Source organism: Hyperolius riggenbachi, chromosome 2, assembly GCF_040937935.1.
Source record: "Hyperolius riggenbachi isolate aHypRig1 chromosome 2, aHypRig1.pri, whole genome shotgun sequence".
Lineage (NCBI taxonomy): Eukaryota > Metazoa > Chordata > Amphibia > Anura > Hyperoliidae > Hyperolius > Hyperolius riggenbachi.
The window spans coordinates 23,545,737-23,573,224 of record NC_090647.1 but is presented as its reverse complement, the minus strand read 5'-3'; the positions used below and the strand labels follow the sequence as shown (position 1 = coordinate 23,573,224).

At 44.3% G+C, this 27,488-nt stretch overlaps 1 protein-coding gene across 2 annotated transcripts in view; it reads left to right on the top strand.

Annotated features, from left to right (window-relative positions):
* PDE2A (phosphodiesterase 2A) overlaps window positions 1–27,488 on the top strand; it is a 549,912-nt gene that overhangs the window by 448,788 nt on the left and 73,636 nt on the right. For both annotated transcript variants that reach the window (XM_068266568.1, XM_068266567.1), the window contains 2 exons: window positions 8,180–8,291; window positions 25,213–25,252. In XM_068266568.1, coding sequence (XP_068122669.1) covers window positions 8,180–8,291; window positions 25,213–25,252 — 152 coding nt within the window. The remainder of the gene's footprint in view (window positions 1–8,179; window positions 8,292–25,212; window positions 25,253–27,488) is intronic.

Genomic DNA, 27,488 nt, shown 5'->3' with positions numbered 1-27,488 from the left:
TACTCAGTTTGGTTGCCAGTGGTTTAGACATTAAAGGGGCACTATGGTGAAAAATTGTAAAATTTAAAATATGTGCAAACATAAACAGATAAGAAGTACTAGCCGACACGTGGCGTAGCATAAGGGGGTAGCGGGCAGGAAGGGGGTATTGGGCAGAGCGGCGGGGGGGAGGGGGGTCGGACCCCCCATCCCTCACCTGGGTCGGACACCCCCCTCACCTGGGTCCCCCATGTGCACTCCCCCTCCTGCTTAAGCTCAGCAGCAGACGCCGCTATTAGTAAGAGGCAGCGGGCGGGGATGACTCACCTCTTCCGCGTTCCAGCGTGCGTTCCACTGTCGTCACTTCCTGCAATGCCGCACACTGTATTGGTGTAATTTGCCTTCTTAAAACAGAAGGATATCTGCAATAATTCAGCTATAAGTGAACATTTGTGGTTACCCACAATGCACTGCTACTAAATATGCAAATTACCCCTTTTCCCCCTTGGTAAGCCAAGCAAGCATCCAGGACCGCTGGTGTATAGCAAGCCTATAGCTTTAAATTTTACACAGCCATATCAAACCCACATGTAGACAGCCTGTTTCGGACTTTTGGTCCTCTTCAGTATATGGCAGGGATTGATATGGCTGTATGAGATAGGGCTTGGACCAGTACAACAGAATAACCAAGCAGCTCAGGGTGACCCAAACCACTCGGAATGTATAGGGGGATAAAAGGAACCAAAAAGGCCTCCTACTAAACAAAGCAAAGCTTGGTGTAATTTGCCTTCCTTAAACAGAAGGAAATATGCAATAATTCAGCTATAAATGAACATTTGTGCTTACCCACAATGCACTGCTACTAAATATGCAAATTATTCCTTTTTACCCTTGGTAAGTCAAGCAAGCATCCAGAACCACTGGTGTATAGCAAGCCTATAGCTTTAAGTTTTACACAGTCATATCAAAGCCACATGTGACAGCCTATTTCAGACTTTTGGTCCTCATCAGTACATAGTAGGGATTGATAAGGCTGTATGAGATAGGGCTTGGACCAGTACAACAGAGTAACCAAGCAGCTCAGGGCGACCCAAACTACTAGGAAAAAAGGGGGATAAAAGGGACCAAAAATACCTCCTACTAAAAAAAGCAAAGCTTGGTGTAATTTGCCTTCTTAAAACAGAAGGAAATCTGCAATAATTCAGCTATAAGTGAACATTTGTGGTTACCCACAATGCACTGCTACTGAATATGTAAATTATCCCTTTTCGCCCTTGGTTTGATATAGCGCTACTTCTTCTTCTTGCTTGGACCGGCCCCTTCTTCTTGCTTGGCCCGGCCCTTGGGGCAGGGCGCTACTTCTTCTTGCTTGAAGGTTGAGGCACTTACTCTATTATATATATAGATGTTTTTTCCAGAGTAAAATGAGCCATACATTAAATTTCTCCTATGTTGCTGTCACTTACAGTAGGTAGTAGAAATCTGACAGAAGCGACAGGTTTGGACTAGTCCATCTCTTCTTGGGAGATTCTCAGCAAGGCTTTTATTCTTTTTAAAGATATTCCCTAAAAATGATTTAAACAATGATGCTGGCCAGCCTCCCTGCTCACTACACAGTGTTTTGGCAGTTGCACAGAGCAACTGTCATTCACTAAGTGCTTTTGAAAATAAATAAATCCCTGAGAATCCCTCATGAAGAGATGGACTAGTCCAAAACCTGTCGCATCTGTCAGATTTCTACTACCTACTGTAAGTGCACATATTTTAAATTTAAAAAATTTTCACCATAGTACCCCTTTAATGGTAGCGATGGTTATGTCTACAAGAACTAATGGAGCAGTATGTGATCAGTTTGGTCAGGTGATCGATATGTAAGTCTCTGATTTGCTAATCATGATCATGTGATAAAACAAATCACATGCTCCTCCAAGAGTTCTCTTATGCTGGGAATACACCATACGTTTTTCCGCTCGATAGATGGGTTTGATAGATAATTCCCGACATGTCCGATATTACTTCCGATCATTCTTTGGGTCGATTTCTCATAGAAGTGAATTATTATTATTATTATTATTTTTTATTATTTATATAGCGCCAACATCTTCCGTAGCGCTGTACATAGTACAAACAATTAATGGGGAACAAATATACATAAGAAATACAAGACACTGTACAGTCATGCCATTGAATAGAATAAATACAGATACATATATAGTTGATATGTAGTTGGTACATGTACATATGTTAAAATTACAGCAGTATGAGAAACACTAGGAGGAGGTCCCCTGCCCTTGCGAGCTTACAATCTAGAGGGTAGTGGGGAGGAAACAAAAGGGAAGGAAACACAAGGATTAGTGGGTGAGCCAGTGTGCCTTCAGTGCTGCCTATAGCAAATTATAGGCTTGTCTGAACAGGTGTGTTTTCAGAGTACGTTTGAAGGTTTCCAGACTCGTGGCATGACGAACCGGCTGAGGGAGAGAGTTTCAAAGGAGAGGAACAGCCCGTGAGAAGTTTTGGATGCGAAAGTGAGAGGAGGTGACTAGGCTGGAGGACAAAAGTGTCTCCTGTGAGGAACGGAAAAAGATAAGAAAAATGAGCGAAAGATAAGAGAATTGAGCGCAGAATTGAGCGGAAAAAACGATCGGATGGAAAATCGAGCGGAAAAAAGTATCGTGTGTACCCAGCATTAGAAATGACCATCACTAATTAATGGCTGGCTGTTGAGTGATTTTGATGGAGCAGAAAATGTACACTGTTATACAAGCTGTACACTGACTACTTTATCAAAGGTGCTATAACCACCACTACCTGAAAAAAGTTAGACCAGGCCTCACTTGCCAATATCTAAAAATACTTTATTGTGAACAAATCAACCAAGGATGTGTATCAAAACCATTATAATAAAAACATTAAAAACACTATAGGAGCTGCAGAGATGTCACAGCATGCCCCCGCTTCCATACCCACTCCATGTATACACACACGCCATTCATTCCACAGGAAGACAATTGTTGCACTTGTAGCAACTGTCAGAGCTCTGAGTATAGATGCAAGTACTGATTAATTCATTATTGCTTAGAATATGTTAAACACTTCCAGGCTTAGGGTGCGTACAGACATCAGACTATAGTCGTTGGAAACGATCGTTACCGACAACATTGCCCGACGATCGTTCGTAAAAAGTGCACGAACGACCATTAAAACGAACGACCAATGAGATATGTCGTTGGTAAAGAACGATCAATTCTGCCAGATCCATCGTTCAAAAAGTAATGTCTGTACAACAGCAGAGAAAGCGCTATCTCTGGATTTTTATTGATTGGGCTGTTTATATTAGCCCTCCCAGTCCATTGAAGTAGCGCTATATATGCATCAAGCAAGCAGTCCAGCTTTAAATGTAGGCCGATTCAGCATTAAAGTGCATAGCACTTCATGCTAGGTTAGTTAGCCTTTTGTATCAATAACAGTTAGTAGCTTCAGCATGGCGTTAGAAAACCATGTCTTACATAGACAAAGTGTCAGGTCCGCAACAGTCACCAACCTTGCTTAGGGGATCGCCATTAGGGCTGCTCAAATCTGGATCCGGGAGAAACCCGGATACTTGCTATCCGGATATCTCCCAGTAAACCTCAGACAACATAATAAACCCCAATTGTTGGTTGCTAGAAAGACGCGCGGATCTGATTAAGGCTTGGCGAGATCTCGTCTTCTCCTATAACACGGCCCATCCGATAAATCCTTTAATCACTTGCAGCATCCGGGCCTGGAATGATGTGTTCACCACTTGTACAATCCCGCAGGATTAGCCACATACAAACCACTAATCAGAGCCGCTGACAGAGGCGTGGAGTCAATCCGGCGAGATGTCCTCCTCGAATAATATCTTTCCCCCCTCGTTCGTTGGAGCCGTGACTGCGCCAGCCGTCGGCAAGCAGCAGTCAAGTGGATCAAGCTAATGCCGTCCAGCGCGCTCCAAACCACTCACGGCTTTGCATATATTTACAGAGTAAAACATCTTCTGTGAGGAACGTAGCTCCGCCACTGTCTAATCTTCAGCCATTTATGCTTATGAGGCAGTCATGCCAGGCATGGAAATTGTGTCTGCGTACAGTTTCCGTAAGTTACCAATATTCTACTATGAGTCACTGGCCTATTCCAATAGTAGAAGATCGGTCATCTTTAACAGTATGCTATTACGCCTAACCTTATCCTCACACAAGCCCTCCCTCTGGATGCCTAATTATCCTAACACCCCTTCCCCTGCTGCCTAACCCTACCTGACCCCTCCTCCCTGCCAATACCTAACCACCAGCCCCGTGGTTTCCTTACCCCCCCCCCTCCCATCCTAGCCACTCCCACTGAAGAGGTGTAGGTATGGTTGGTTTATGCTAGGCATAGGTAGGGGGAGGTTAGTGTTAGACATAGGTAGGGTTGGTTAGTATTATCCGTAGGTATGGAGAAGGTTGGTGTTAGGGTAAGTTAATGTTAGGTGTAGGTATGGAGGAGGTTGGTGTTAGGTGTAGGTAGGGTTAGGTAATATTAGACGTAGATATGGAGGAGGTTGGTGTTAGGTGTAGGTAGGGTTAGGTAATATTAGACGTAGATATGGGGGAGGTTGGTGTTAGGGTAGGTTAATGTTAGGTGTAGGCATGGAGGAGGTTGGTGTTAGGTGTAGGCAGGGTTAGGTTATGTTACATATAGATATGGAGGAGGTTGGTGTTAGGAGTAGGTAGGGTTAGGTAATATTAGACGTAGTTATGGAGGAGGTTGGTGTTAGGGTAGGTTAATGTTAGGTGTAGGTATGGAGGAGGTTGGTGTTAGGTGTAGGCAGGGTTAGGTTATGTTAGATATAGATATGGAGGAGGTTGGTGTTAGGTGTAGGTAGGGTTAGGTAATATTAGACGTAGATATGGAGGAGGTTGGTGTTAGGGTAGGTTAATGTTAGGTGTAGGCATGGAGGAGGTTGGTGTTAGGTGTAGGCAGGGTTAGGTTATGTTAGATATAGATATGGAGGAGGTTGGTGTTAGGTGTAGGTAGGGTTAGGTAATATTAGACGTAGATATGGAGGAGGTTGGTGTTAGGGTAGGTTAATGTTAGGTGTAGGCATGGAGGAGGTTGGTGTTAGGTGTAGGCAGGGTTAGGTTATGTTAGATGTAGATATGGAGGAGGTTGGTGTTAGGGTAGGTTAATGTTAGGTGTAGGCATGGAGGAGGTTGGTGTTAGGTGTAGACAGGGTTAGGTTATGTTAGATGTAGATATGGAGGAGGTTGGTGTTAGGGTAGGTTAATGTTAGGTGTAGGCATGGAGGAGGTTGGTGTTAGGTGTAGACAGGGTTAGGTTATGTTAGATGTAGATATGGAGGAGGTTGGTGTTAGGTGTAGGTAGGGTTAGGTAATATTAGACGTAGATATGGAGGAGGTTGATGTTAAGTGTAGTTAGGGTTAGTTAAAGTTAGGCGTAGGTATGGAGGAGGTTAGGGTTGGTTAATGGTAGGTACCGGTATGGAGGAGGTTAGTGTTAGGTTGGTAAGTATTATCCGTAGGTATGGAGGAGGTTAGTGTTAGGTTGGTAAGTATTATCCGTAGGTATGGAGGAGGTTAGGGTTGGTTAATAGTAGGTACCGGTATGGAGGAGGTTAGTGTTAGGTTGGTAAGTATTATCCGTAGGTATGGAGGAGGTTAGTGTTAGGTTGGTAAGTATTATCCGTAGGTATGGAGGAGGTTAGGGTTGGTTAATAGTAGGTACCGGTATGGAGGAGGTTAGTGTTAAGTTGGTAAGTATTATCCGTAGGTATGGAGGAGGTTAGTGTTAGGTTGGTAAGTATTATCCGTAGGTATGGAGGAGGTTAGTGTTAGGTTGGTAAGTATTATCCGTAGGTATGGAGGAGGTTAGTGTTAGGTTGGTAAGTATTATCCGTAGGTATGGAGGAGGTTAGGGTTGGGTAATGTTAGGTAATGTTACAAACTCCGATTGTAGAATACTGGTGTTACTACATTACCGATATTCAAACTATCAGCAACAGCAGCTGCCTAATATAACAGGTGCTCTTATTACATGTACCCTCTGGACTATGCCCTTCAGCAGTCAACAAACCTACACCCCCAGCATGCATTGTGCTGTGACTCTGCCGAGGCTGTAGCTATCTCTGCAGGTACAGCACATGTAAGAAGTCTAACATCATGTTTTCATAGCTCTTTGTAATTTATATCTGAACTGGTGGGATTGTGCCTCTGTAAGTCAGATAGGACAAATCACTGCATGTTTACCCCAAGACACACCCACTGTTCAGAGGCACATAAAAGAGTGTTTAGTTTTGCTTGTTTTTTTTTTTATATAATTTCAGCAAAGGACTAAATAAGTAACTGTAAAACCTGATAAACTGTGGAGAAAACTTTGGTAATGGATGGTGTCTGTGCTGGCAGGGCCGGTTGTAGACTTTTTGCCAACTGAAACGATACATTGTGGAGACCCCCCTCCCATCCCCATTTGGGGAGGGGAGCCGCCTCTCTCCGCCCTCCAATTGTTGCCACCCTAAAGCGTGTGATTCATGTTGCTTCATGGAAGAACCGGCCCTGTGTGCTGGTGTGAAGCTGTGTATGCGTCTCTGTGTAGATGCGGCGTTCTCCTTTATTCTCATACATGCGTCAGTGTAATCTGGCCTTCCTCACTCAGCGTCTCCTCGGTGTTATTGTAAAATATCATATTCCATCTGCAGCCACATAAACAGCCTCCTCTCCATCTGTGAGGGCAGGCCAGTGGCGTGATGTACGGGCATCTGTCTCCGTGGCGACACGAGTCCTCCGTGTTCTGTGCTGACACTGTGACATCTGTAGCAGGGAGGCTTAAAGAGACTCTGTACAAAAATCTTGAGCCTTATTTCTTCTATCCTATAAGTTCCTATGCCTGTTCTAATGTGGTCTGGCTTACTGCAGCCTTTCCTAGTTGCACTGTCTCTGTAATAAATCTTATCTTCTTTCCTCTGTCATCTCTGTCGGGCTCAGGCTGGGATGTGTGGAATGTGCAGCACTGCTTGTCATTGGCAGAAGCTTTACACACCCTCTCCAAGCTCTGCATGAGTCACACAGTAAGCTGTTCTCAGCCTATAGAAACCATGTCTGTTTGTAAACACTGCCTAAAACTGTTAATTACAAGCCAAGATTGCAGCAGGGAGAGGCAGAAACAGCACAGAGGGGCCCAGGAGAACATAATGAAGAGAATGGTATGCTTTTTATTGTAAGAATTTTAGAGTACAGATTCTCTTTAAGGCAGATCTCTAGAAATGAGTTCACCATTCAGTATGGGTGTCTGTGTTGTAAAGGCAACAACCCTAATGCAGCATCGGGTTACCAAATAATCAGAATCCTTTATTTTGCCAACTACAAAGAGGGGCTGTACCCGGAACTGGTTTTGGCTCATACAGGTCCTGGAAAGAAGGGTAAGGGGGATAATGTCTGAAAGCTAATAATAATCTGTGCAGCGTTGTTATATTAAGCCTCGTACACGCGGGGAGGAAAAATCGTTCAAAGAGATTGATTAACGATTCTTCCTCATTGTTGTCATTCAAAAATTCATGAGACAAACCACATCTGAAATGACGGATCCACAACGATGATCTGTCATGACAGATCAGTTCTGCAGATAAGCAATCCTAGTCAGCAGCATGTACAGCCCCAGGGATAATTATTAAACGATGGGTCCGCAAAGTCTGCAGCACTTCCCTCTACACAGAGATGGACTAAGATGTAACAGGGCCCTAGCCAAGGTAGAAGATTTGGGGCCCCTTGTGGCCCTTTTGGTAAGCTGAAGTGGAGAGAGGTCAGAGAAGGTGGCAGGTTGTCCCTTGACACCCACTATGCCCCAAGCATCTGCCTAGGTTGCCTGGTGGATGATCCTGCTCTGCCTCTTCATCCTGCACCGTTTATTGATCTTTGGCATTTATTTGCAGTCTCCTGCTGTCTTTCACATCACATCGCCTGGATGTCTTCAGTGATAGATTGTGGGACGGTCGTTCATCGATCCTTTCACACTAATCTTCCTCTCGGTGTCTACATAGCTTTAGCATTATGGATGTTCTAATTACTATTTAAACACAGAATGGGATTGACATGTCTAATGGGTTTTCCTATTATCTGGTAAAAAAAGGTTAGCAGTACTACAGTATTGTTATCCATCACTTAACACCTCTGTCTCTCTCTTCCAGCTACACAGAGGTGGATGAGCACAAGATCCAGCATTGCTTCTGCTACACGTCCACAGTCCTCACCAGCACACTGGCCTTCCAGAAGGAGCAGAAACTCAAGAATGAATGCCAGGTGAGCCCCCCTTATCCTGCCACAACCCCCCAACATCCATCTTTCACCTGCACATCCCATCTCTCTCTCTCTCTCTCTCTCTCTCTCTCTCCTGTTACTCTGTGCCTATATTGATAGTAAACTAGCTGCAGTGTGTGCTGATCTCTGCTACCTCTAGTATGTTCAATATAAGCAGTTACTCTGTGCCTGTACTGATAGTAAACTAGCTGCAGCGTGTACGAATCTCTGCTACCTCCAGTATGTACAGTATAAGCTGTTACTGTGTGCCTGTACTGATAGTAAACTAGCTGCAGTGTGTGCTGATCCCTGCTACCTCCAATATGTACAGTATAAGCAGTTGCTCTGTGCCTGTACTGATAGTAAACTAGCTGCAGTGTGTGCTGATCCCTGCTGCCTCCAGTATGTACAGTATATAAGCTATTACTCTGTGCCTGTACTGATAGTAATCTAGCTGCAGCTTATGCTGACCTCTGCTACCTCCAGTGTACAGTATAAGCTGTTACTCTGTGACTGATAGTAAACTAGCTGCAGTGTGTGCTGGTCTCTGCTACCTCCAATATGTACAGTATAAGCTGTTACTGTGTGCCTGTACTGATAGTAAACTAGCTGATTGCTGTTAGATTTTGCTTGTCCAGTGTTGGGTTTGGCTGGGCTGTTACATTGAGGTATACATGTGTGATTGATTAGGGTGTCTTCAGATACTTCTGTCATTAGAGAGACTGGTATGCGTGTTTGGTTAAGTCCCGGTCCCAGCATTCTCCATAGAGAGCCCTTACCACCCACCTTCTGCCCAAGCAGACTCTGCCAAGCGAGCTTCTCCATCAGCAGAGGGGATTTCTAGGGCCCGTCAGTCACACAGCTGCTGCTCCACTGATGAATGTCCCTCATTATCATGTAATTAACCCACATCTTAATATGCAGAGCGCCTACCCCATGTCACAACATCCATCTCGCTAGAGACGTCTGAAGGGCGGGCGAGGCTGTGCCGGTGATTAGCAGGCCTGGGCACAGGAAACCACAGCAGGTGTCCTCCTGACCAATCCCAGCTGCCTGCCAAGGTCTCTGCAGAGGGGAACCAGGTGTAAAGATCATAGTTTATATGACTTGTGTGCGCTTTTTCCTGCCACACTCACATGCGTTAGTAAGGCTGCAGTTTTAGGGGCTTTTTATTGATAGTTATAAAAGGGAGATTGAGTTTTGAACCATATTATTATTATGTTTTTCACTGAAATTACATATGAGACAAATATTGACAGACTATATTTATGTATTTATTTATTTATTGTATTTATAAAGCGCCAACATATTACGCAGCGCTGACTATACACACAATATTAATATCTGCATGGGAATAAACAATTCTTTCAAGGATACCCAAACTGACATGTGACATGATGAGATAGACATTGCTTATGTACAGTGCCTAGCACACAAATAATTATGCTGTGTTCCTTTTTTCTTTCTCTGACTGAAAGAGTTAAATGTCAGGTATGTAAGTGGCTGACTCAGTCCTGACTCAGACAGGAAGTGACTACAGTGTGACCCTCACTGATAAGAAATTCCCCTTGTTATCTCTTTCCTGCTCTCAGAAGCCATTTTCTGCTAGGAAAGTGTTTTATAGTTGGAATTTCTTATCAGTGAGGGTCACACTGTAGTCACTTCCTGTCTGAATCAGGACTGAGTCAGCCACTTACATACCTGATATTTAACTCTTTCAGGCAGAGAAAGAAAAAAAGGAACACAGCATAGTTATTTGTGTGCTAGGCACTGTACATAAGCAATGTCTATCTCATCATATGGTAGAGGAAGAAAGCCCTTAAAAAATAGCACCTCCCACAGCAAAATTTGAAAAAGTATAACAAAAATCTTTGTTCAACATTAGGTAAGCTAATGTTGAATAAAGATTTTTGTTATACTTTTTCAAATTATGCTGTGGGAGGTGCTATTTTTTAAGGGCTTTCTTCCTCTACCATATAATTGCTCTTGTTTTGAGCCCTAGCACACACCGTTATTTGGTTGAGGTGTTGCAGACACTTTCCAGAAACTGTCTATCTCATCATGTCACATGTCACTTTGGATATCCTTTAAGCAGCTGCAGAAAAGCCCTTTTATCTTTTTTTCTGTTAATTTTTGACGTTTCTTGTTTGTAAAGTGGAGAGTGCTCAGATGAAGTGTTTGAAAACTGTTTTGAAGTTTTATTCTGATATTAAAGGACCTCACTTATCGCCTCAATACATACGTGTACCCTGAAGTCCCTCTGCTCTTCCTGTCCGTACATTGAGAGACCATCATCTCCCTGACACCTCCAGAATACGTGCGACGGCCACGATCCTCCCCTCGCGGCGTCCTGCGTGTTCACACAACCTGCCAGTCCCTCTCAGCATCTGTGAGCTGCAAAGTCTCAGCTAAGCAGAGGGATTCATTAGGTGGCCTCTTGCAGAGGATGAAGGCAGCCTGAGGGGGTCTGTGTGATAGACCACAGCGATACGGCAAGCTAATTGAGGGAGTCCTGGAAAATTAAAACACCGTTAATCTCCGGCTGAGAGGGCCGGATAATGTGAGATCGGGCTTCTAGCAAGACGTAGGTCGGGATAATGGCAGAGAAAAGGCTCGTCAGAGGACGCCTGTGGAGATAAAGATCTAAGGCGGCGGGTTCGAACTTGTCAGGGAGTAGAGAATGACCTTCCCATCTCAAGAAAAATTCCACTGGGGCTGTAAAATTCCCATAAACAGAGCTCCGTGCTGCTTGGTTTTTATCCCCGTGCCGCTCCGACAGTTTACCAACATTTTCCGTACAGACATGCAGCTGGGCTCCTTGCTGAGCAGCCGGTTTTGTCCTATGGAGAGGGGAGTTAACGAGTGTTCCGCTATCAGCTGGGAATTCCTCAACATGGCGGATTTGCCAAAGAGACTCTTGTACACAGAGTAGACTTTCAAGCAATAAATAATCACTTAAGGCCCCACAAATCATACTGTAAGTAAACCCTCATAGACACAGGCACTGCAGCGATCGAGACCCAAAATCTCAGGTGACATCGCAGGGCCAAGGCTGTACTGACGTGTCGCTAGCCTACAGGCTGACCATGCGTTCTGTTGCAATGGCGGGGGGGGGGGGGGGGGGCAGAGGGTTGATGGAGCAAAGTAGGTGCGGTGACGCACCGTGGGCACAGTGATTGGGGATAACAATGCTCTTGTCCGGTGCTTGAATGAATAGACCCGCTACGCTGATTGAGGGCTTGATTCTTGGTGGAGGTGGTCCTCATCAGCTGCCTCGGCTGAGCTTCAGCTAACATCTGTATGGGGCTTAAAGTGTTCTCAAGTCAAAGGTCAGAGAGAAAATCACATACTAACCTAAGGAGAGGGAAGCCTCTGCATCCTATTGAGCCTTCCTATGGCATCCTCTGGTCCCCCGTTGTTCTCACAGACCCTCCAAAGATTACCAACAAGCAGGGCTGTAGAGTGGGAGTCTGTGGTTTCATAAACTGAGGAGTCCAATGATTTTTGGGCAAACTTCACAGTTGTGGTAAGTATTAGACTAAGGAGTCAGAGTCTGAGTTATTTTGGGTACCTGGAGACGGAGGTTTCATAAACTTAGGAGTTGGAGTCGGATGATTTTTGTATAGACTTCACAGCCCTGCCGGCAGGGGCTTGTTGGTAATCTGATCTGGGCCCCGCTCCTCTTCACGCACAAGCCACACCATGCTACTGCGCAGGTGCGGCCGAGCTCATGTCAGAAGAGAAGCGGGGTCCTGATGTTGAGGAGGGTCCCGGACAGCATCAGGGGAAGCTTCACTCACCTTAGGTAAGTATTTATGTTTTGACTGAGTATTCTCTTTAAGCAGCAGTAGCAGTCATGTGATCAGTCAGTGTCACATGTACACACGCCAAGTAAGAACCCTTTTTAAAAATATCTTGGCTGCCCCATATTTATTTATAAAAAGTTCTTTGTGTGGGTCCAGATGGGTTCAATCACAGCACACTGATAGCTGCTCGCCCCGGGTTCCCCTCCCTAGGATGGTAATTACCTCCATTGTGTAAGCCTCGTCTCCTGCCTCCGATCCCTCCCCAGCCGACGCCGGTGAAATGGGAGGCCGATCAGTGCGCTGTAACTCATTATAAATGGCTGTAAGTAATTAACTTCCCTGACCTCTGCTGCCAGCCTGCTTTATCCACTGCAGTGCAGGAGGTGCCATGGCAGAACACTAGCTATGAAAAAAACAAGAATGCAGGGATGCATTTATAATGGAGATATTAATAGGAGCTAATTAAATTGTGCGTCGCTGGCGATTAGCGAGCAGCAGACTGACGGGTGATTAGAGGGAATGGGCGCCAGGCGCGTCTGCCGCGGGGAAAATTCCACAGCCGAGCACAGCTTGTGATTGGCATACAGAGGGTTAACTCAGGTTACTTAAAGAAAACCTGAACTGAAAATTAAAAGTCAAAATAAGCATACACAAGTCATGCTTACCTTCCATGTAGTCTACTCCTCAGTGTCTTTCTCCTGTCCCGCATCCTATTTGTTCACTGTGATCAAGGGAATTTTCCGTCCTCCATTTTGAAAATGGCCATTACCCATAACCGCTTTCTGGTCAGCGCACAGTTAAACTGTAACATCGCCCACTTGAGCCATAGGTAAACATGGACATTACCTGGTACATCAGTTTTCCTCTCAGCTATAACTGACAGCAACTGATATTTTACTGACAGCAACTGATATATTTCAGATCTGACAAAATATTGTCAGAGCTGAAAGGGATTATTGTCAGAAGAAAATGGTGAGCTTCTGAGAGGAACTGATGGCAAGGTAACTATGCAATGTTCATTTGAAGTTACCTCATGTGTTTATTTTAAATATTTTTACTCAGTACAGGTTCTCTTTTAAAGGGAACCTGAAGCGAGTAAAATTATTTAAAATAAACACATAACGTAGCTGCAAATGAATATTACATACTAACCTCACCGTCAGTTCCTCTCAGAAGCTCACCATTTTCTTCTGACAATGATCCTTTCCAGTTCTGACAATATTTTGTCAGAACTGAAATATACCAGTTGCTGTCAGTTATATATCAGGTACTGTCAGTTACAACTGAATGTGCAAGGTAATGTCCATGTTTCCCTATGGCTCAAGTGGGTGATATTACAGTATAACGGTGTTCTGACCAGAAAGCTGTTATGGGGTAAGGGCCATTTATAAAATGGAGGACTGAAAAATCCATTGATCACAGTGGATGAATGGGACACAGGAGAGGAGAAAGAGATCGAGTAGTAGACTACACAGGAGGAAAGTATGACCTGTGTGTGGTTATTTTGACTTTTTATTTTCAGTTCAGGTTCTCTTTAAACAATACCAGTTGCCTGGCAGTCCTGCTGATCTATTTGGCTGCAGTAGTGTCTGAATAACACCAGAAACAAGCATGCAGCTAATCTTGTCAGATATGACAATAATGTCAGAAACACCTGTTATGCTGCATGCTTGTTCAGGGGCTATGGCTGAAAGTATTAGAGGCAGAGGATCAGCAGGACAGCCAGGAAACTGGTATTGTTTAAAAGTAAATTAGCATGGCAGCTTCCATATCCCTCTCATTTCAGATGTGCTGTATTACGTAACTAGTAACCAGGGCTAAAGCCACGGCCATGTCCCCTAATCCATAATGCTGTTATGATAAATGATTGATTTGGCCCCTTTGGCTTTCTATTACTTGCCAGTGCATCCCATTTAAACCTGATCTACACAATGCTAGTAAGGCTGCATACACACATCCAATTTTGATTGGTCAGTTTTACCACCTCCATATTGAATGAGGGTCAACAGGTGTTGAATACAGTGAGCCGATTGTGTCGGTAAACCCCTACACTACATGGAGGTGGTACAACTGGCCACTGATTGGTCAATCACAATTGGGGTAGGAATTTCATGCAAATTGTATGCAGCTTGGAATTGGGCCTATCAGATGCACTCCCTGTTGATTTATATTGGCCCAGTTCCAAACTGCATACAATTTACATTACATTTGCCTGCAAGCATTATTTCTGATTAGCATGTAGTAGCAACAGTGCTCTCTGTTTCATCCTTCACTGCTCAGCCTGCTTGTTATCAGCCCTGATAAAATCCCTGACTGAGCATTCGTCTGGCTTTGCTCAGGAATCATTATAACTGAGTCTGTCTTCTCTGGTGTCTTATCAAGCCCAAGCCTGCCCACTTGTGTCTCTGCTCTAATGACTCAGCTATAATGATTCCTGAGCAAAGCCAGACTGAATGCCCAGTCAGGGATTTTATCAGGGCTGATAACCAGCAGGCTGAGCAGTGAAAAATGAAACAGAGAGCAGTGTAGGTGTTTTCTCTAATGTTCCCACTGGTATATATGGTCAAATACATGAGGATGCTTCATCTCTGGTTCACTTTAACTCCCAAGTGCTAAGAAGGTCAGCAGACTGTAGTTCCTTCCTGACAGGTTTCGTCCTTCCGCTGTCTTCATCCTCTGACGGCTGGAGGCCGAAACCAAGTCGGGAAGGAGAACAGACATCCCCTGAACTACAGTCTGGTGACTTTCTTAGCATTTTAGTAGTTATTGTGCAATAGTGTTTTGATGCGTTTTAAAGCAAAAGTGTGCATGGACCCACAATGGGAGTTTGTGGGAGTTTTTTTTTTTAATGATTTTGAGTTGTTGCAATAAAGTGTACCCCCTGTGTATGAACTAAGCCCTGACTCCTGTATATATGTTTTTTGATGATGGTCACTGTCTCCAGTATTGAGCACGAGGTGTCTGCAGGTTTTCAGTGTGTCGGAGTGCAATAGAGAGTGCTGAGGATAATCTTTTTTTATTTATGACATCCAGTACCATGGTGGATTGGAAAACCTCTGGCTGATTAAAGGACTGTAGTGAGAGGGATATGGAGACTGCAGTATTTATTTCCTTAGTGAACCAGAGATGAAGCACCCTCATGTATTTTACCATATATATCAGTGGGGACATTAGAGAAAACACCTACCCTGCTCTCTGCTTCATCCTTCACTGCTCAGCCAGCTTGTTATCAGCCCTGATAAAATCCCTGACTGAGCATTCAGTCTGGCTTTTTTCAATAATCCTTAAAGCTGAGTCTGTCTTCTGTGATGTCTTTTCAAGCCCAAGCCTGCCCTCTTGTGGCTCTGCTCAGGAATCATTATAGCCGAGTCATTATAGCAAAGCCAGACTGAATGCACAGTCGGGATTTTATCAGGGCTGATAACAAGCAGGTTGAGCAGTGAGGTAGGTGTTTTCTCTAATGTTGTTCCAACTGGTATATATGGTAAAATACATGAGTGTGCTTCCTCTCTGGTTCACTTTAAACAGGGCTGTGGAGTCGGAGTTGCAGCAATTTTGGGTACCTGGAGTCGTGATTTCATAAACTATGGAGTCGGAGTCGGATGATGTTTGGACATAACTCACAGCCTGGTAAGTATTAGACTAAGGAGTTGGAGGCATTTTGGGTACCTGGAGTTGGAGTCAGCAGTTTCGTAAACTGAGGAGTCGGAGTCAGAAGATTTTTGTACCGACTCCACAGCCCTGCTTTTAAACAATACTAGTTTCCTGGCTGACCTGCTGATCATTGCCTCTAATACTTTCAGCCATAGACCCTGAACAAGCATGCAGCAGATCAGGTGTTTCTGACATTATTGTCAGATCTGACGAGATTATCTGCATGCTTGTTTCTGGTGCTATTCAGACACTACTGCAGCCAAATAGATCAGCAGGGCTGCCAGGCAACTGGTATTGTTTAACAGGAAATAAATATGGCAGCCTCCATATCACTTCAGTTGTCCTTTAAGACACCGGCGCTTATACTACATCTACATACTGCACACCGGATGGCGCGAAGCATATGTCCACTGGAGCCGGGGTCTTGTCGCACCAGAACGCCCTGCAACCCCCATCACTACGCCATTGACTGAAACCAGCGCACCAGCATGACGGTCGGGCCTCCAGCCTTCTTAGAAAGCAATAAATCTGGCGATGTGCGTCTTCCATCATACGGTGGCGTTTCTGCTGTCCCCAGCTATGGAGGAATGCTGCGTACTCCCTGCAGGCTGCCAGCTCCTCGCTCCTGTTATTTAGGAGTATATTAGAGGCAGTGCTATTGCAGCCTCAGCACACTGTCACCATCAATCTGGCGCTAGCAGGCTGCCAGCCCAGCGGCTACACCGGGCCTCCGGCTAAACAGCCCCCGGGGACGTCGCTGCGAACTGTCGCCTCAGATGGCTGGAAGCAGCAGCAGCGCAGATTGTGACTGAGAGCTGCAGGTGGCTGTCGGAGCTGCTGGGGAAACAAGTGCTATGGCTGCCCTCTCACTGCCCCAGCCTGGAGCGCTGCCTCCCCCTGCAGGCGACAACAGTTATCACATTATTATTTCACATATTTATGTAGGTTGCAAAAGCACAGGTCCATTAGAACTCCACCGGGTGGTAGATTATTATTGTTTATTAGAATTATAAAGTGCCAACCTATTACTCAGTGCTGGACTATATATAAATAAAGTTACTGATGCGGGTAATAGGGGTTACAGACAACACGATACAGGCAATACAATTGGACTATATATATATACTAGCTGATTGCCCGGCGTTGCCCGGGAATGTATTTGGCTGGTGTTGGCTCCGCCCATTTTTTCTAGCCCTAACACACAATTACTTAATGACCAAGTTTGTGAGCTTTGCGGTCTTTGGCATCAATAATTTGCATTGAAATTAAAAAATCTGATTGGCTGTGTGTGGCTCCACCCCCTTTTCTGAATTTGAACCCCAGTCACCCATTGACCAACTGTACCAGGTTTGAGGCCTGTGCCATTAACAGTGCAAGAATGGTAGCAATTAAATATTCCCCTTGAAAAGCAATAGGTGAAGTTTGATTCACCTTTGTAGGCTCCACCCACTTTTCTGAATATTAATCCCAGTCACCCAGTGACCAACTGTGCAAAGTTTAAAAACCCTGCCATTAACAGTGTAAGAATGGCTGCACTTTACATTTTCCCAGGGAAATTTGTATTTGTCTCCACCCACTGATGACCCGGCGTTGCCTGTGTATGTATTTGACTGTTGTTGGCTCCGCCTACTTTCTAGCCCTAACGCACAAACACTCAATGACCGAGTTTGTGAGCTTTGGGGTCCTTGGCATCAATCATTTGTATATTCCCATGAAATGAAACAAATCAGATTGGCTGTTTCCGGCTTCACTCCTCTCCGGCATTTGAACTCCAGTCACCCAATGATCAACTGTAGCAGGTTTGAAGCATCTGCTATTGGCAGTGTAAAAATGGCAGCAATGTAAATATTCCCCTTGAAAATCAACAGGTGAATTTTTATTGGCTATTATAGGCTCCACCCACTTCCCTGAATATTAATCTCAGTCACCCAGTGTCCATCTGGGCAAAGTTTGAGAACCCTGCCATTAACAGTGTAAGAATGGCTGCAGTTTATATTTTCCCAGTGAAATTTGGTTGGGTTCCGCCCACTTTTTGTAACCTGGACACACAGTCACTCAATGACCAATTTTGTGAGCTTTGGGGTCCTTGGCATCGATAATGTTTACTTTCCCATGAAATGAAACAAATCTGATTGACTGTTTGTGGCTCTGTCCTCTTTTCTGAATTTGAACCCCAGTGACCCAATGACCAACTGTACCAGGTTTGAGGCTTGTGCCATTAACAGTGCAAGAATGGCAGCAATTTTAATATTCTCCATGAAAAGCGATAAGTGATTTTTGATTGGCATTTTTAGGCTCCACCCACTTTTCTGAATATTACTCCCAGTCACCCAGTAACCAGCTGTGCAAAGTTTGAGAACCCTGCCATTAACAGTGAGGAAAGGCTGCAGTTTACAATTTCCCTGAAAAATCTGTCTTTGACTCCACCCAGTTTTTGTAACCTTGACACACAGTCACTCAATGATCAAGTTTGTGAGCTTTTGGGTTCCTGGCATCAAAATTCTGCTAATGGAAGCAGTTTATCCAGCAAAGAAATCTGATTGGCAGTGTTTGGCTCCGCCCCTTTACTGAATTTGAACCCCAGACACTTAATGACCGACTGTAGCAGGTTTGAGGCCTCTGCCATTAACAGTGTAAGAATGGCTGCAGTTTCAATATTCCCCTTGAAAATCAATAGGTGAATGTTGATTGGCTCTTGTAGGCTCCACCTACTTTTCCGAATATTAATCCCAGTCACCCAGTGACCAACTGTGTGAAGTTTGAGAACCCTGCCATTAACAGTGTAAGAAAAGCTGCAGTTTATATTTTCCAATGTAAAAAGTTAGTTGTTTTTGGCTCCGCCCACTATTTCTAACCTTAACCACTTGAGGACCCAGCCTTTACCCCCCTTAAGGACCAGCGCTGTTTACAGAGATCTGTGCTGGGTCAAACGTTAGGCAGAGCGACCAGATTGCCCCCCTTTTTTCCCCACTAGGGGGATGATGTGCTGGGGGGGTCTGATCGCTCCTGCCTGCATGTGGCTGGCGGGGGGGGGGCACCTCAAAGCCCCCTCCACCGCAGGATTCCCCCTCTCCCTCTCCTCCCTCCCTGCCCCGGAGATCAGAGGCTGCACAGGATTGGATCTGTCCTGTGCAGCCTCTAACAGGCTCTTGCCTGTCATGTGACAGTGATCCCCGGCCGCTGATTGGCCGGGGATCGCTGATCTGGTACAACGCTGCTACTGTTAGCAGCGTTGTACAAATGTAAACAAAGCGGATTATTTCAGCTTGTGTTTACATTTAGCCTGCGAGCCGCGATCGGCGGCCCGCAGGCTATTCACAGAGCCCCCCGCCGTGAATTGACAGGAAGCAGCCGCTCGCGCGAGCGGCTGCTTCCTGATTAATTAGCCTGCAGCCGGCGACGCAGATGTGCGTCGCTGGTCCTGCAGCTACCACTTTGCCGGCGCGCGTTCGGCAAGTGGTTAACATACAGTCACTCAATGACCAAGTTTATGAGCTTTGGCGTCCTTGGCATAAATAAGTTGCATTTTACCATTGAAATTAAACAAATCTGATTGGCTGTATTTGGCCCGCTCCCTTCAGAATTTAAACCCCAGTCTCCCAGTGACTGACTGTACCAGATTTGAGGCCTCTGCCATTAAGAGTGTATGAATGGCAGCAATGTAAATATTCCCCTTGAAAATCAAAAGGTGAATTTTGATTGGCTGCTGTAGGCTCCACCCACTTTCCTGAATATTAGTCCCAGTCACCTAGTGGCCAACTGTGTCACGTTTGAGAACCCTGCCAATAACAGAATGGCTGAAATCAATCTAACAAATCTGATTGGCTGTTTGTGGCTCTACCCCTTTAGTGAATTTGGACCCCAGTCACCCAATGACTGACTGTATCAGGTTTGAGGCCTCTGCCATTAACAGTGTAAGAATGGCAGCAATGTAAATATTCCCCTTGAAAATCAATAGGTCAATTTTGATTGGCGCTGTAGGCTCCACCCACATTTCTTAATATTCATCCCAGTCACCCAGTGGCTAATTGTGTAAAGTTTGGGAACCCTGCCATGTGAAAAATGTAGTTGTTGGCACCGGCCACTTTTTCTAACCTTGACATACAGTCACTCAGTTATCAAATGTATCAGCTTCAGATACCAGGTCCTTGGTATCAATACTTTGTATATTCCCATTGAAAAATAAACAAATATGGCTGTTTGTGGCTCCGCCCCCTTTCTGAATTTGAACCCTAGTCACCCAATGACTGACTGTATCAGGTTTGAGGCATCTGCTATTAACAGTATAAGAATGGTAGCAGCTTAAATATTTCCGTTGAAAATCAAAAGGTGAATTTTTATTGGCTGTTGTAGACTCCACCCACCTTCCAAAATCTTAATCTCATTCACCCAGGGACCAACTGTGCAAAGTTTGAGAGCCCTGCCATTAACAGTGTAAGAATGGCTGCAGTTTATATTTTCCAGTGAAATTAGTTTTTAGCTCCGCCCACTTTTTGTAACCTGGACACACAGTCACTCAATGACCAAGTTTGTGAGCTTTCAGGTTCCTGGCATCAAAAATGTGTGAATGGAAGCAGTTTATCCACCAAGGAAATCTGATTGGCTGTAGGTGGCCCCGCCCTTTTAGTGAATTTGGACCCCAGTCACCCAATGACCAACTGTAGCAAGTTTGAAGCTTCTGCCATTAACAGTGTAAGAATAGCAGCAGTTTAAATATTCCCCTTGAAAATCAATAGGTTAATTTTGATTGGCTGTTGTAGGCTCCACCCATTTTCTTGAAACTTAATCGCATTCACCCAGTGACCAAGTGTGCCAAGTTTGAGAACCCTGCGATTAACAGTCTAAGAATGGCTGCAGTTTACATTTTCCCATGTAAAATGAACAGCTGAAATTTGATTTGCTGTTTTATGCTCCGCCCACTTTTCCTGGATTTGTAACCTCGGTCACCAAGTGACCAACTGTGCCAAGTGTGGGGACTCTGGCTTGATTACTGTGAGAATGGCAGCCTTTTACATTTTTTCCATTGACTTAAATGGGTGAAATCTGATTTGCTGTTTGTAGCTCCGCCCAGGTGTGCAGGGGGGCCGCGAGACCCCCAGAACATATCATCCCAGGTAGTAAGGGATCTGTGTACCAAGTTTTGTTCAAATCGGTCAAGCCGTTTTCGCGTGATCGCGGCACATACACACACACACATCCGATTTTATATACAGGATCTTCTCAAAAAATTAGCATATTGTGATAAAGTTCATTATTTTCTGTAATGTACTGATAAACATTAGACTTTCATATATTTTAGATTCAAATACTCACAACTGAAGTAGTTCAAGCCTTTTATTGTTTTAATATTGATGATTTTGGCATACAGCTCATGAAAGCCCAAAATTCCTATCTCAAAAAATTAGCATATTTCATCCAACCAATAAAAGAAAAGTGTTTTTAAAACAAAAAAAGTCAACTTTCGAATCATTATGTTCAGTTATGCACTCAATACTTGGTCGGGAATCCTTTTGCAGAAATGACTGCTTCAATGCCGCGTGGCATGGAGGCAATCAGCCTGTGGCACTGCTCAGGTGTTATGGAGGCCCAGGATGCTTCGATAGCAGCCTTAAGCTCATCCAGAGTGTTGGGTCTTGCGTCTCTCAACTTTCTCTTCACAATATCCCACAGATTCTCTATGGGGTTCAGGTCAGGAGAGTTGGCAGGGCAATTGAGCACAGTAATACCATGGTCAGTAAGCCATTTACCACTGTGAGCAGGTGCCAGGTCGCGCTGAAAAATGAAATCTTCATCTCCATAAAGCTTTTCAGCAGATGGAAGCATAAAGTGCTCCAAAATCTCCTGATAGCTAGCTGCATTGACCTTGCCCTTGATAAAACACAGTGGACCAACACCAGCAGCTGACATGGCACCCCAGACCATCACTGACTGTGGGTACTTGACACTGGACTTCAGGCATTTTGGCATTTCCCTCTCCCCAGTCTTCCTCCAGACTCTGGCACCTTGATTTCCGAATGACATGTAAAAGTTGCTTTCATCCGAAAAAAGTACTTTGGACCACTGAGCAACAGTCCAGTGCTGCTTCTCTGTAGCCCAGGTCAGGCGCTTCTGCCGCTGTTTCTGGTTCAAAAGTGGGTTCATGCTTCCATCTGCTGAAAAGCTTTATGGAGATGAAGATTTCATTTTTCAGCACGACCTGGCACCTGCTCACAGTGCCAAAACCACTGGTAAATGGTTTACTGACCATGGTATTACTGTGCTCAATTGGCCTGCCAACTCTCCTGACCTGAACCCCATAGAGAATCTGTGGGATATTGTGAAGAGAAAGTTGAGAGACGCAAGACCCAACACTCTGGATGAGCTTAAGGCCGCTATCGAAGCATCCTGGGCCTCCATAACACCTGAGCAGTGCCACAGGCTGATTGCCTCCATGCCATACCGCATTGAAGCAGTCATTTCTGCAAAAGGATTCCCGACCAAGTATTGAGTGCATAACTGAACATAATTATTTGAAGGTTGACTTTTTTTGTTTTAAAAACACTTTTCTTTTATTGGTCGGATGAAATATGCTAATTTTTTGAGATAGGAAATGTGGGTTTTCACGAGCTGTATGCCAAAATCATCAATATTACAACAATAAAAGGCTTGAACTACTTCAGTTGTGTGTATTTGAATCTAAAATATATAAAAGTCTAATGTTTATCAGTACATTACAGAAAATAATGAACTTTATCACAATATGCTAATTTTTTGAGAAGATCCTGTATATAAGATAGATTGTTGTTGTTTTTTTTGTTGTTGTTTTTTCTTCACAAGATTTTACATCTACATTTTTAAAGTGAACCCGAGTTGAAAATAAACTGATAAGATAAACAATTGTATCTATCCTCCTACTCCAAAAAATGACCTTTTTAGATATCCCACAATTTTATTTTATGCTTAAACCAGTGATTTCCCCCGCCTCTTTTAGCCGGGTGCTTCGCCCAGCTAGTTTTGGTGAGCACCCTGCAGTCATTGGCTCACCTCCTCCTATGCTGTAAGCAGAAAAAGTACTGGCCCTGCATTCCCCCATCGAACCCGGCTACTTTTTCATGCCACCCGGCTGGAAAAACATTCTGGGGAGAACACTGCTTAAACAAAAGTAGATTGAGGCCGGTTTTACACCTGGCCAAAGCATTGTGGTGCAATGATCAGTTGACCCTGCGGCAGAGTGCGCCAACAGGGTTATATGGATAGTGCCACCCCTTGCCCAGTAACATACTCCCTGCTGGACAAGAAGAACATCTTCTGGCATCAGTAGTGTCTGAATCACACACCAGAAACAAGCATGCAGCTATTCCAGTCTGACTTAAGTCAGAGCACCTGATCTGCATGCTTGTTTAGGGTCTGTGGCTAAGAGCATTAGAGACACAGGATCAGGGGGACAGCCAGGAAATCTGCACTGTTTAAAAAGGAAACAAATATAGCAGCTTCCATATCACTCACTTCGGGTTCCCTTTAGTGTTAACCACTTCCTGGTGCCTAACCCTAACATATCTGTCATTACCCTTCTTTAAAGCGGATCCGAGATGAAAAACTAACTATAACAAGTAACTTGTCTATATATCTTATCTAAAGTTTAGGTAGTTTACACAGCAAATCTAGCTGCAAACAGCTTCAATAGAATATAATTATTTCTTCCTGTGATACAATGACAGTAGCCATGTTGTTTGTTAACATTACACAGAGGCAGGCTTATCTGAATATGAGCAAAAAAAAAAAAAACAACCCCCCCCCCCTCCTCCTCCCCTCTGCCTCTGAAATCTCTGGTTAGTAATACCTCCCCCTCCTCCTGCCCAGACTGAGCTCCCATGAGCCCTTGCTACTGTCTGAAAGTGCCTTGGCTCTCTGAAAACCTGTGGGCGTGGCTTGTTTAGTTTATAGGGAATTAGAGTATTAAAACAAAAAAGTATTTGGCTTGAGGAATGCCCTATAAACAATAGGAAAGGACCACAATTATGCAATGAGTAAAAGTTCATCTCGGATCCACTTTAAGGCCTATCCATATCTCTCCCCCGTCCCAAGTAAACCCCTTCCTGATGTCTAAGCATAACCTTCTGATCCTAATAAGGAACTCCAACCATTCCCCTAACTCTAGGCCTTCCTATCTACTCCTAAGCAATACTCAGCATCTATTATTTGCGTTGTTTTCCATGTGAACCAATGATAATGTTAATAAATTCTGTTCATACTGGTAAATGGTCCACTAACATTTACGCAAAAGGCAGTGCTTCCATGTCCCTCTCCAAATTTGATGTTCCCACCTTTACATCATTTGGTTTATGTCATGCTAAGCCATTAGCACAGCCAAGAAGAATGACTTGACATTTATTGACATGAAATTTCATCTGCCATTTACTAGTCCATACAGCCGCCCTGTTCCATCCATGCTTCTGAAGAGGAGCCGACATAGAGAAGAGAACAGAGGCGTATCTAGAGGGGTGCAGGCATGGCTAGTGCCATGGGCGCCACAGCACCAGGGGTGCCATGTCTGCCCCTGTGCTGCACTGCCATGCCTGCCCCCATGCCTCCCCATCACTCAAACCTCAGATCAGTTTAGATTTATTATCTGGGGAACATGGATACTTAATTCACATATGTATGACAAGATATATATATATATATACACACTGTACAGCGCTGCGTAATATGTCGGCGCTATATAAATACTAAAATAATAATAATAATAATAATATGTAGGGCGCACTTGGCATAGTGTTATAACAGGGAACAGAGAGGAAATGAGAGATTTGCAAAAAAAAAAGGAATATTCTGTGCTAACCACAACAGATGTACATGAGAAAGGATGCTGGTTTTAGAGGGGGGGGGGGGGGGGGGCACAATTTCAGTGTTTGCCATAGGCTCTATATTACCCAGATACGCCCCTGGAAGAGAAGCATTGTGGGTGAGAATGTGGAGATGACACATTAGTGTGCTGCTTCTCTCCTCAGTCCAGTCAGCATGTTCTGATTATGAATGGTCAAAGAAATGCAAATTATTCTGATTAGCATGCAAATTTTATGCAGACATTATGCTGCTTGGAATTGGGCTGATCAAAATCCACAGCAAGTTTGTTTGATTGTCCCAGTTATAAAGCCACATAGAGTTAGTATTACAATTGTATTATCTGCATGTGGTTGACCAGCTATAGTACTGGTCAGGTTAGTTTGCTGGCTGTGCTGCCTGGCTGGGCTGTTTCCAGGGGTCTGTATGATGGGACAGGCTGACCAGAATTAGGACTCTGATGTCAGGTAAGCATTTCACCTGTATGGAATCTCATCCGTTTATTGTATCTTTCCTTAAATCGCTATATAACTTTTGCTTCTCCAGAATCTCTGTGTTTGCTATAAGTATATTTCTATCTTCTCATGCAAAATTCCCGGTGGCTGGTCCCTGATCACACTAACCCTGTTTTCCCTTCGCAGGCCCTTCTGCAAGTTGCCAAAAATCTTTTCACGCACTTGGGTGAGTTTTTCTTCTTTTTTCTTAAAGTGAGCTGAACACCATTTTTTTAGCACCCAGGTCATTTCAATGGAACTTTAAATATGCATGCCAACAATGTGGCTCATTAGTAAAAAAAATACTTCAATTTCACCTCTTCTTTTTGCATTTAAAAGTCTAGCAGAGATGTTTATTACCCTACTACCACAGCCTGCCCGACCGCAGAAGTTTCAGGCAGATAAGAACTGGCGTAATTATTTTATTCCACACATTAGCAAGAGCAAACAAAAGCTTTCATCAGTAGGGGGTGGGGAGATAAAACACTTGAACTTCAAAGAGTTTAGAGAAGTCACAGATACTATCTTCACACCTTCCCCTGGATAAATAATTGGCTAGAAGGGGGGGAGGTGACATAGAAGCTCCTATAGCGATTAGAAACCAGTGGTGTTGATCCAGGGATTTTATCTGATTGCCATCTGGAGTTGGGGGGGAATTTCAATCCCTTTTCAGGCTAATTGGAACCAGCCATGTAAGAGGTTTCCCCTTCCTCTCAATCAACTGTGAGGGTGCAGGCTGGTGTTGTACCTTATTTTCTGGTTCAACTCAATGGACTTTTTTCAACCCAAATAACTATGGAATTTGCATTATATTTGCATGCAAGGTGAAATGATTGGCATCTCATTGATTGAGTCACATCTCAGCACTGCTCCTTATTCTATCTTCCTTAAGAGGAATATACCCGATAGACTTTAGAAACACGTCTCTTTTATTGGTGCGTCAATCATATTTGCACGCTGCCTCTCTCCCTTGTAATTTAAGCTCCACACTTAGCACCCTCATCGGGCTGTGAACTCCCTGCCGCTCTGCCATTTGTGTTTCTCTGCTGAGGTGTGACAAATAATTAAAATGAATTATCAGTCGGGGGTGTCAGGCGCTGTTACCTCCGTACGCGGTGAGAATCCATCACAAACTGTGAATTTTGCAACAAATTATTCCAAAGCAAGATTATCAGGGAGGCACCTGGTAATGGAGACGCGGCGCTGCCGGCCGGCCGTACGGTAGACCGCTTTATCAGTGGATTAAATGCTGCCTGTCACAGCGTGCCGGTGTGACATTTTAATAACCTTTCTGAGTGATTAAATTTTCCCTCGTCGCGAGCAAAATATCAGCTATTACTGAACACTTAGCCGACGTGAAGAAATGGATGCCCCCACTAAAGCTACGTGTCCCTTTAAAGGGCGCATGGAGTGCATTTCATACTTATTTTATTTGATTATCGTGTTTTATATTCGGAGGAGGGGTTATCCAAACATCCATATCCTCTTTCAGAAAGTTAACACTGAGGTTCTTAAAACATATCTTTCAACCATTTAGCAGTCAATGAATATAGAGACTTGCAATTGTTCCAGGACAGTTTATTTTATCGCATTTTTTTTAAATTTCTTCTTTGTTAGATTTTCTATCTTCTAATTAGTACTGCTGTAATGTGTATTTATGCCCACCTGTCACTAGGGGTGTCGTGTCACCAGCTGCCCCACAGAGGGGATCACAGTCTGATCCCCCCCCCCACTTAGGCGACATTGCTGGGCCCAAGGCATTACAGATGCATAGTTAGCCTGCATGCTAATGATGTGTTTTGTTGCAATGTGATTGGGGTGGATGGCCGACAGAGCGATGCAGGTGTGACCTCCCATGATGGGCGCGGTAAGTGGGGAGAATAAAGCTATCGGGCGTCACTCGCCAATTTGATCTGTCTGGCGGATTGGCAGCTGTCAGACGGGAGTGACTGCTGTACAAACACCAGCTTAATGGCGGAGGCGGTTGTTATCAACCACCTCAGCGGGCATTACTCTAGCACAGTGATCTGCAATCTTCAGCTGTTAAGGAACTACAAGTCCCACAATGCATTGCAGGAGTCTGACAGCCACAGTCATGATTCCTAAAGGCAAATGCATTGTGGGACTGTTTCTTAACAGCTGGAGAGCCAAGTTTGCAGATCACTGCTCTAGCGTATGTACAGGCCTTTAGACAGTTAATTGATGTGGGAGAAAACCTGATTACCTGAAGGGAACCCAGGCAATCTCGAAGAGAACATTAAAAGTCTATGCACCTGGTCAAGATTTGAATCGGGGACCAAGCGCTGCTTGACAAGAGTGCTATCCTCTACACCTCTGGATACCCTTCTGCTTTGCCTTTTCATTGGTCTCTAGATCGAACAAGTAAATGCAGGTCTCATCGGTGGTCAAATAATAATAATCTA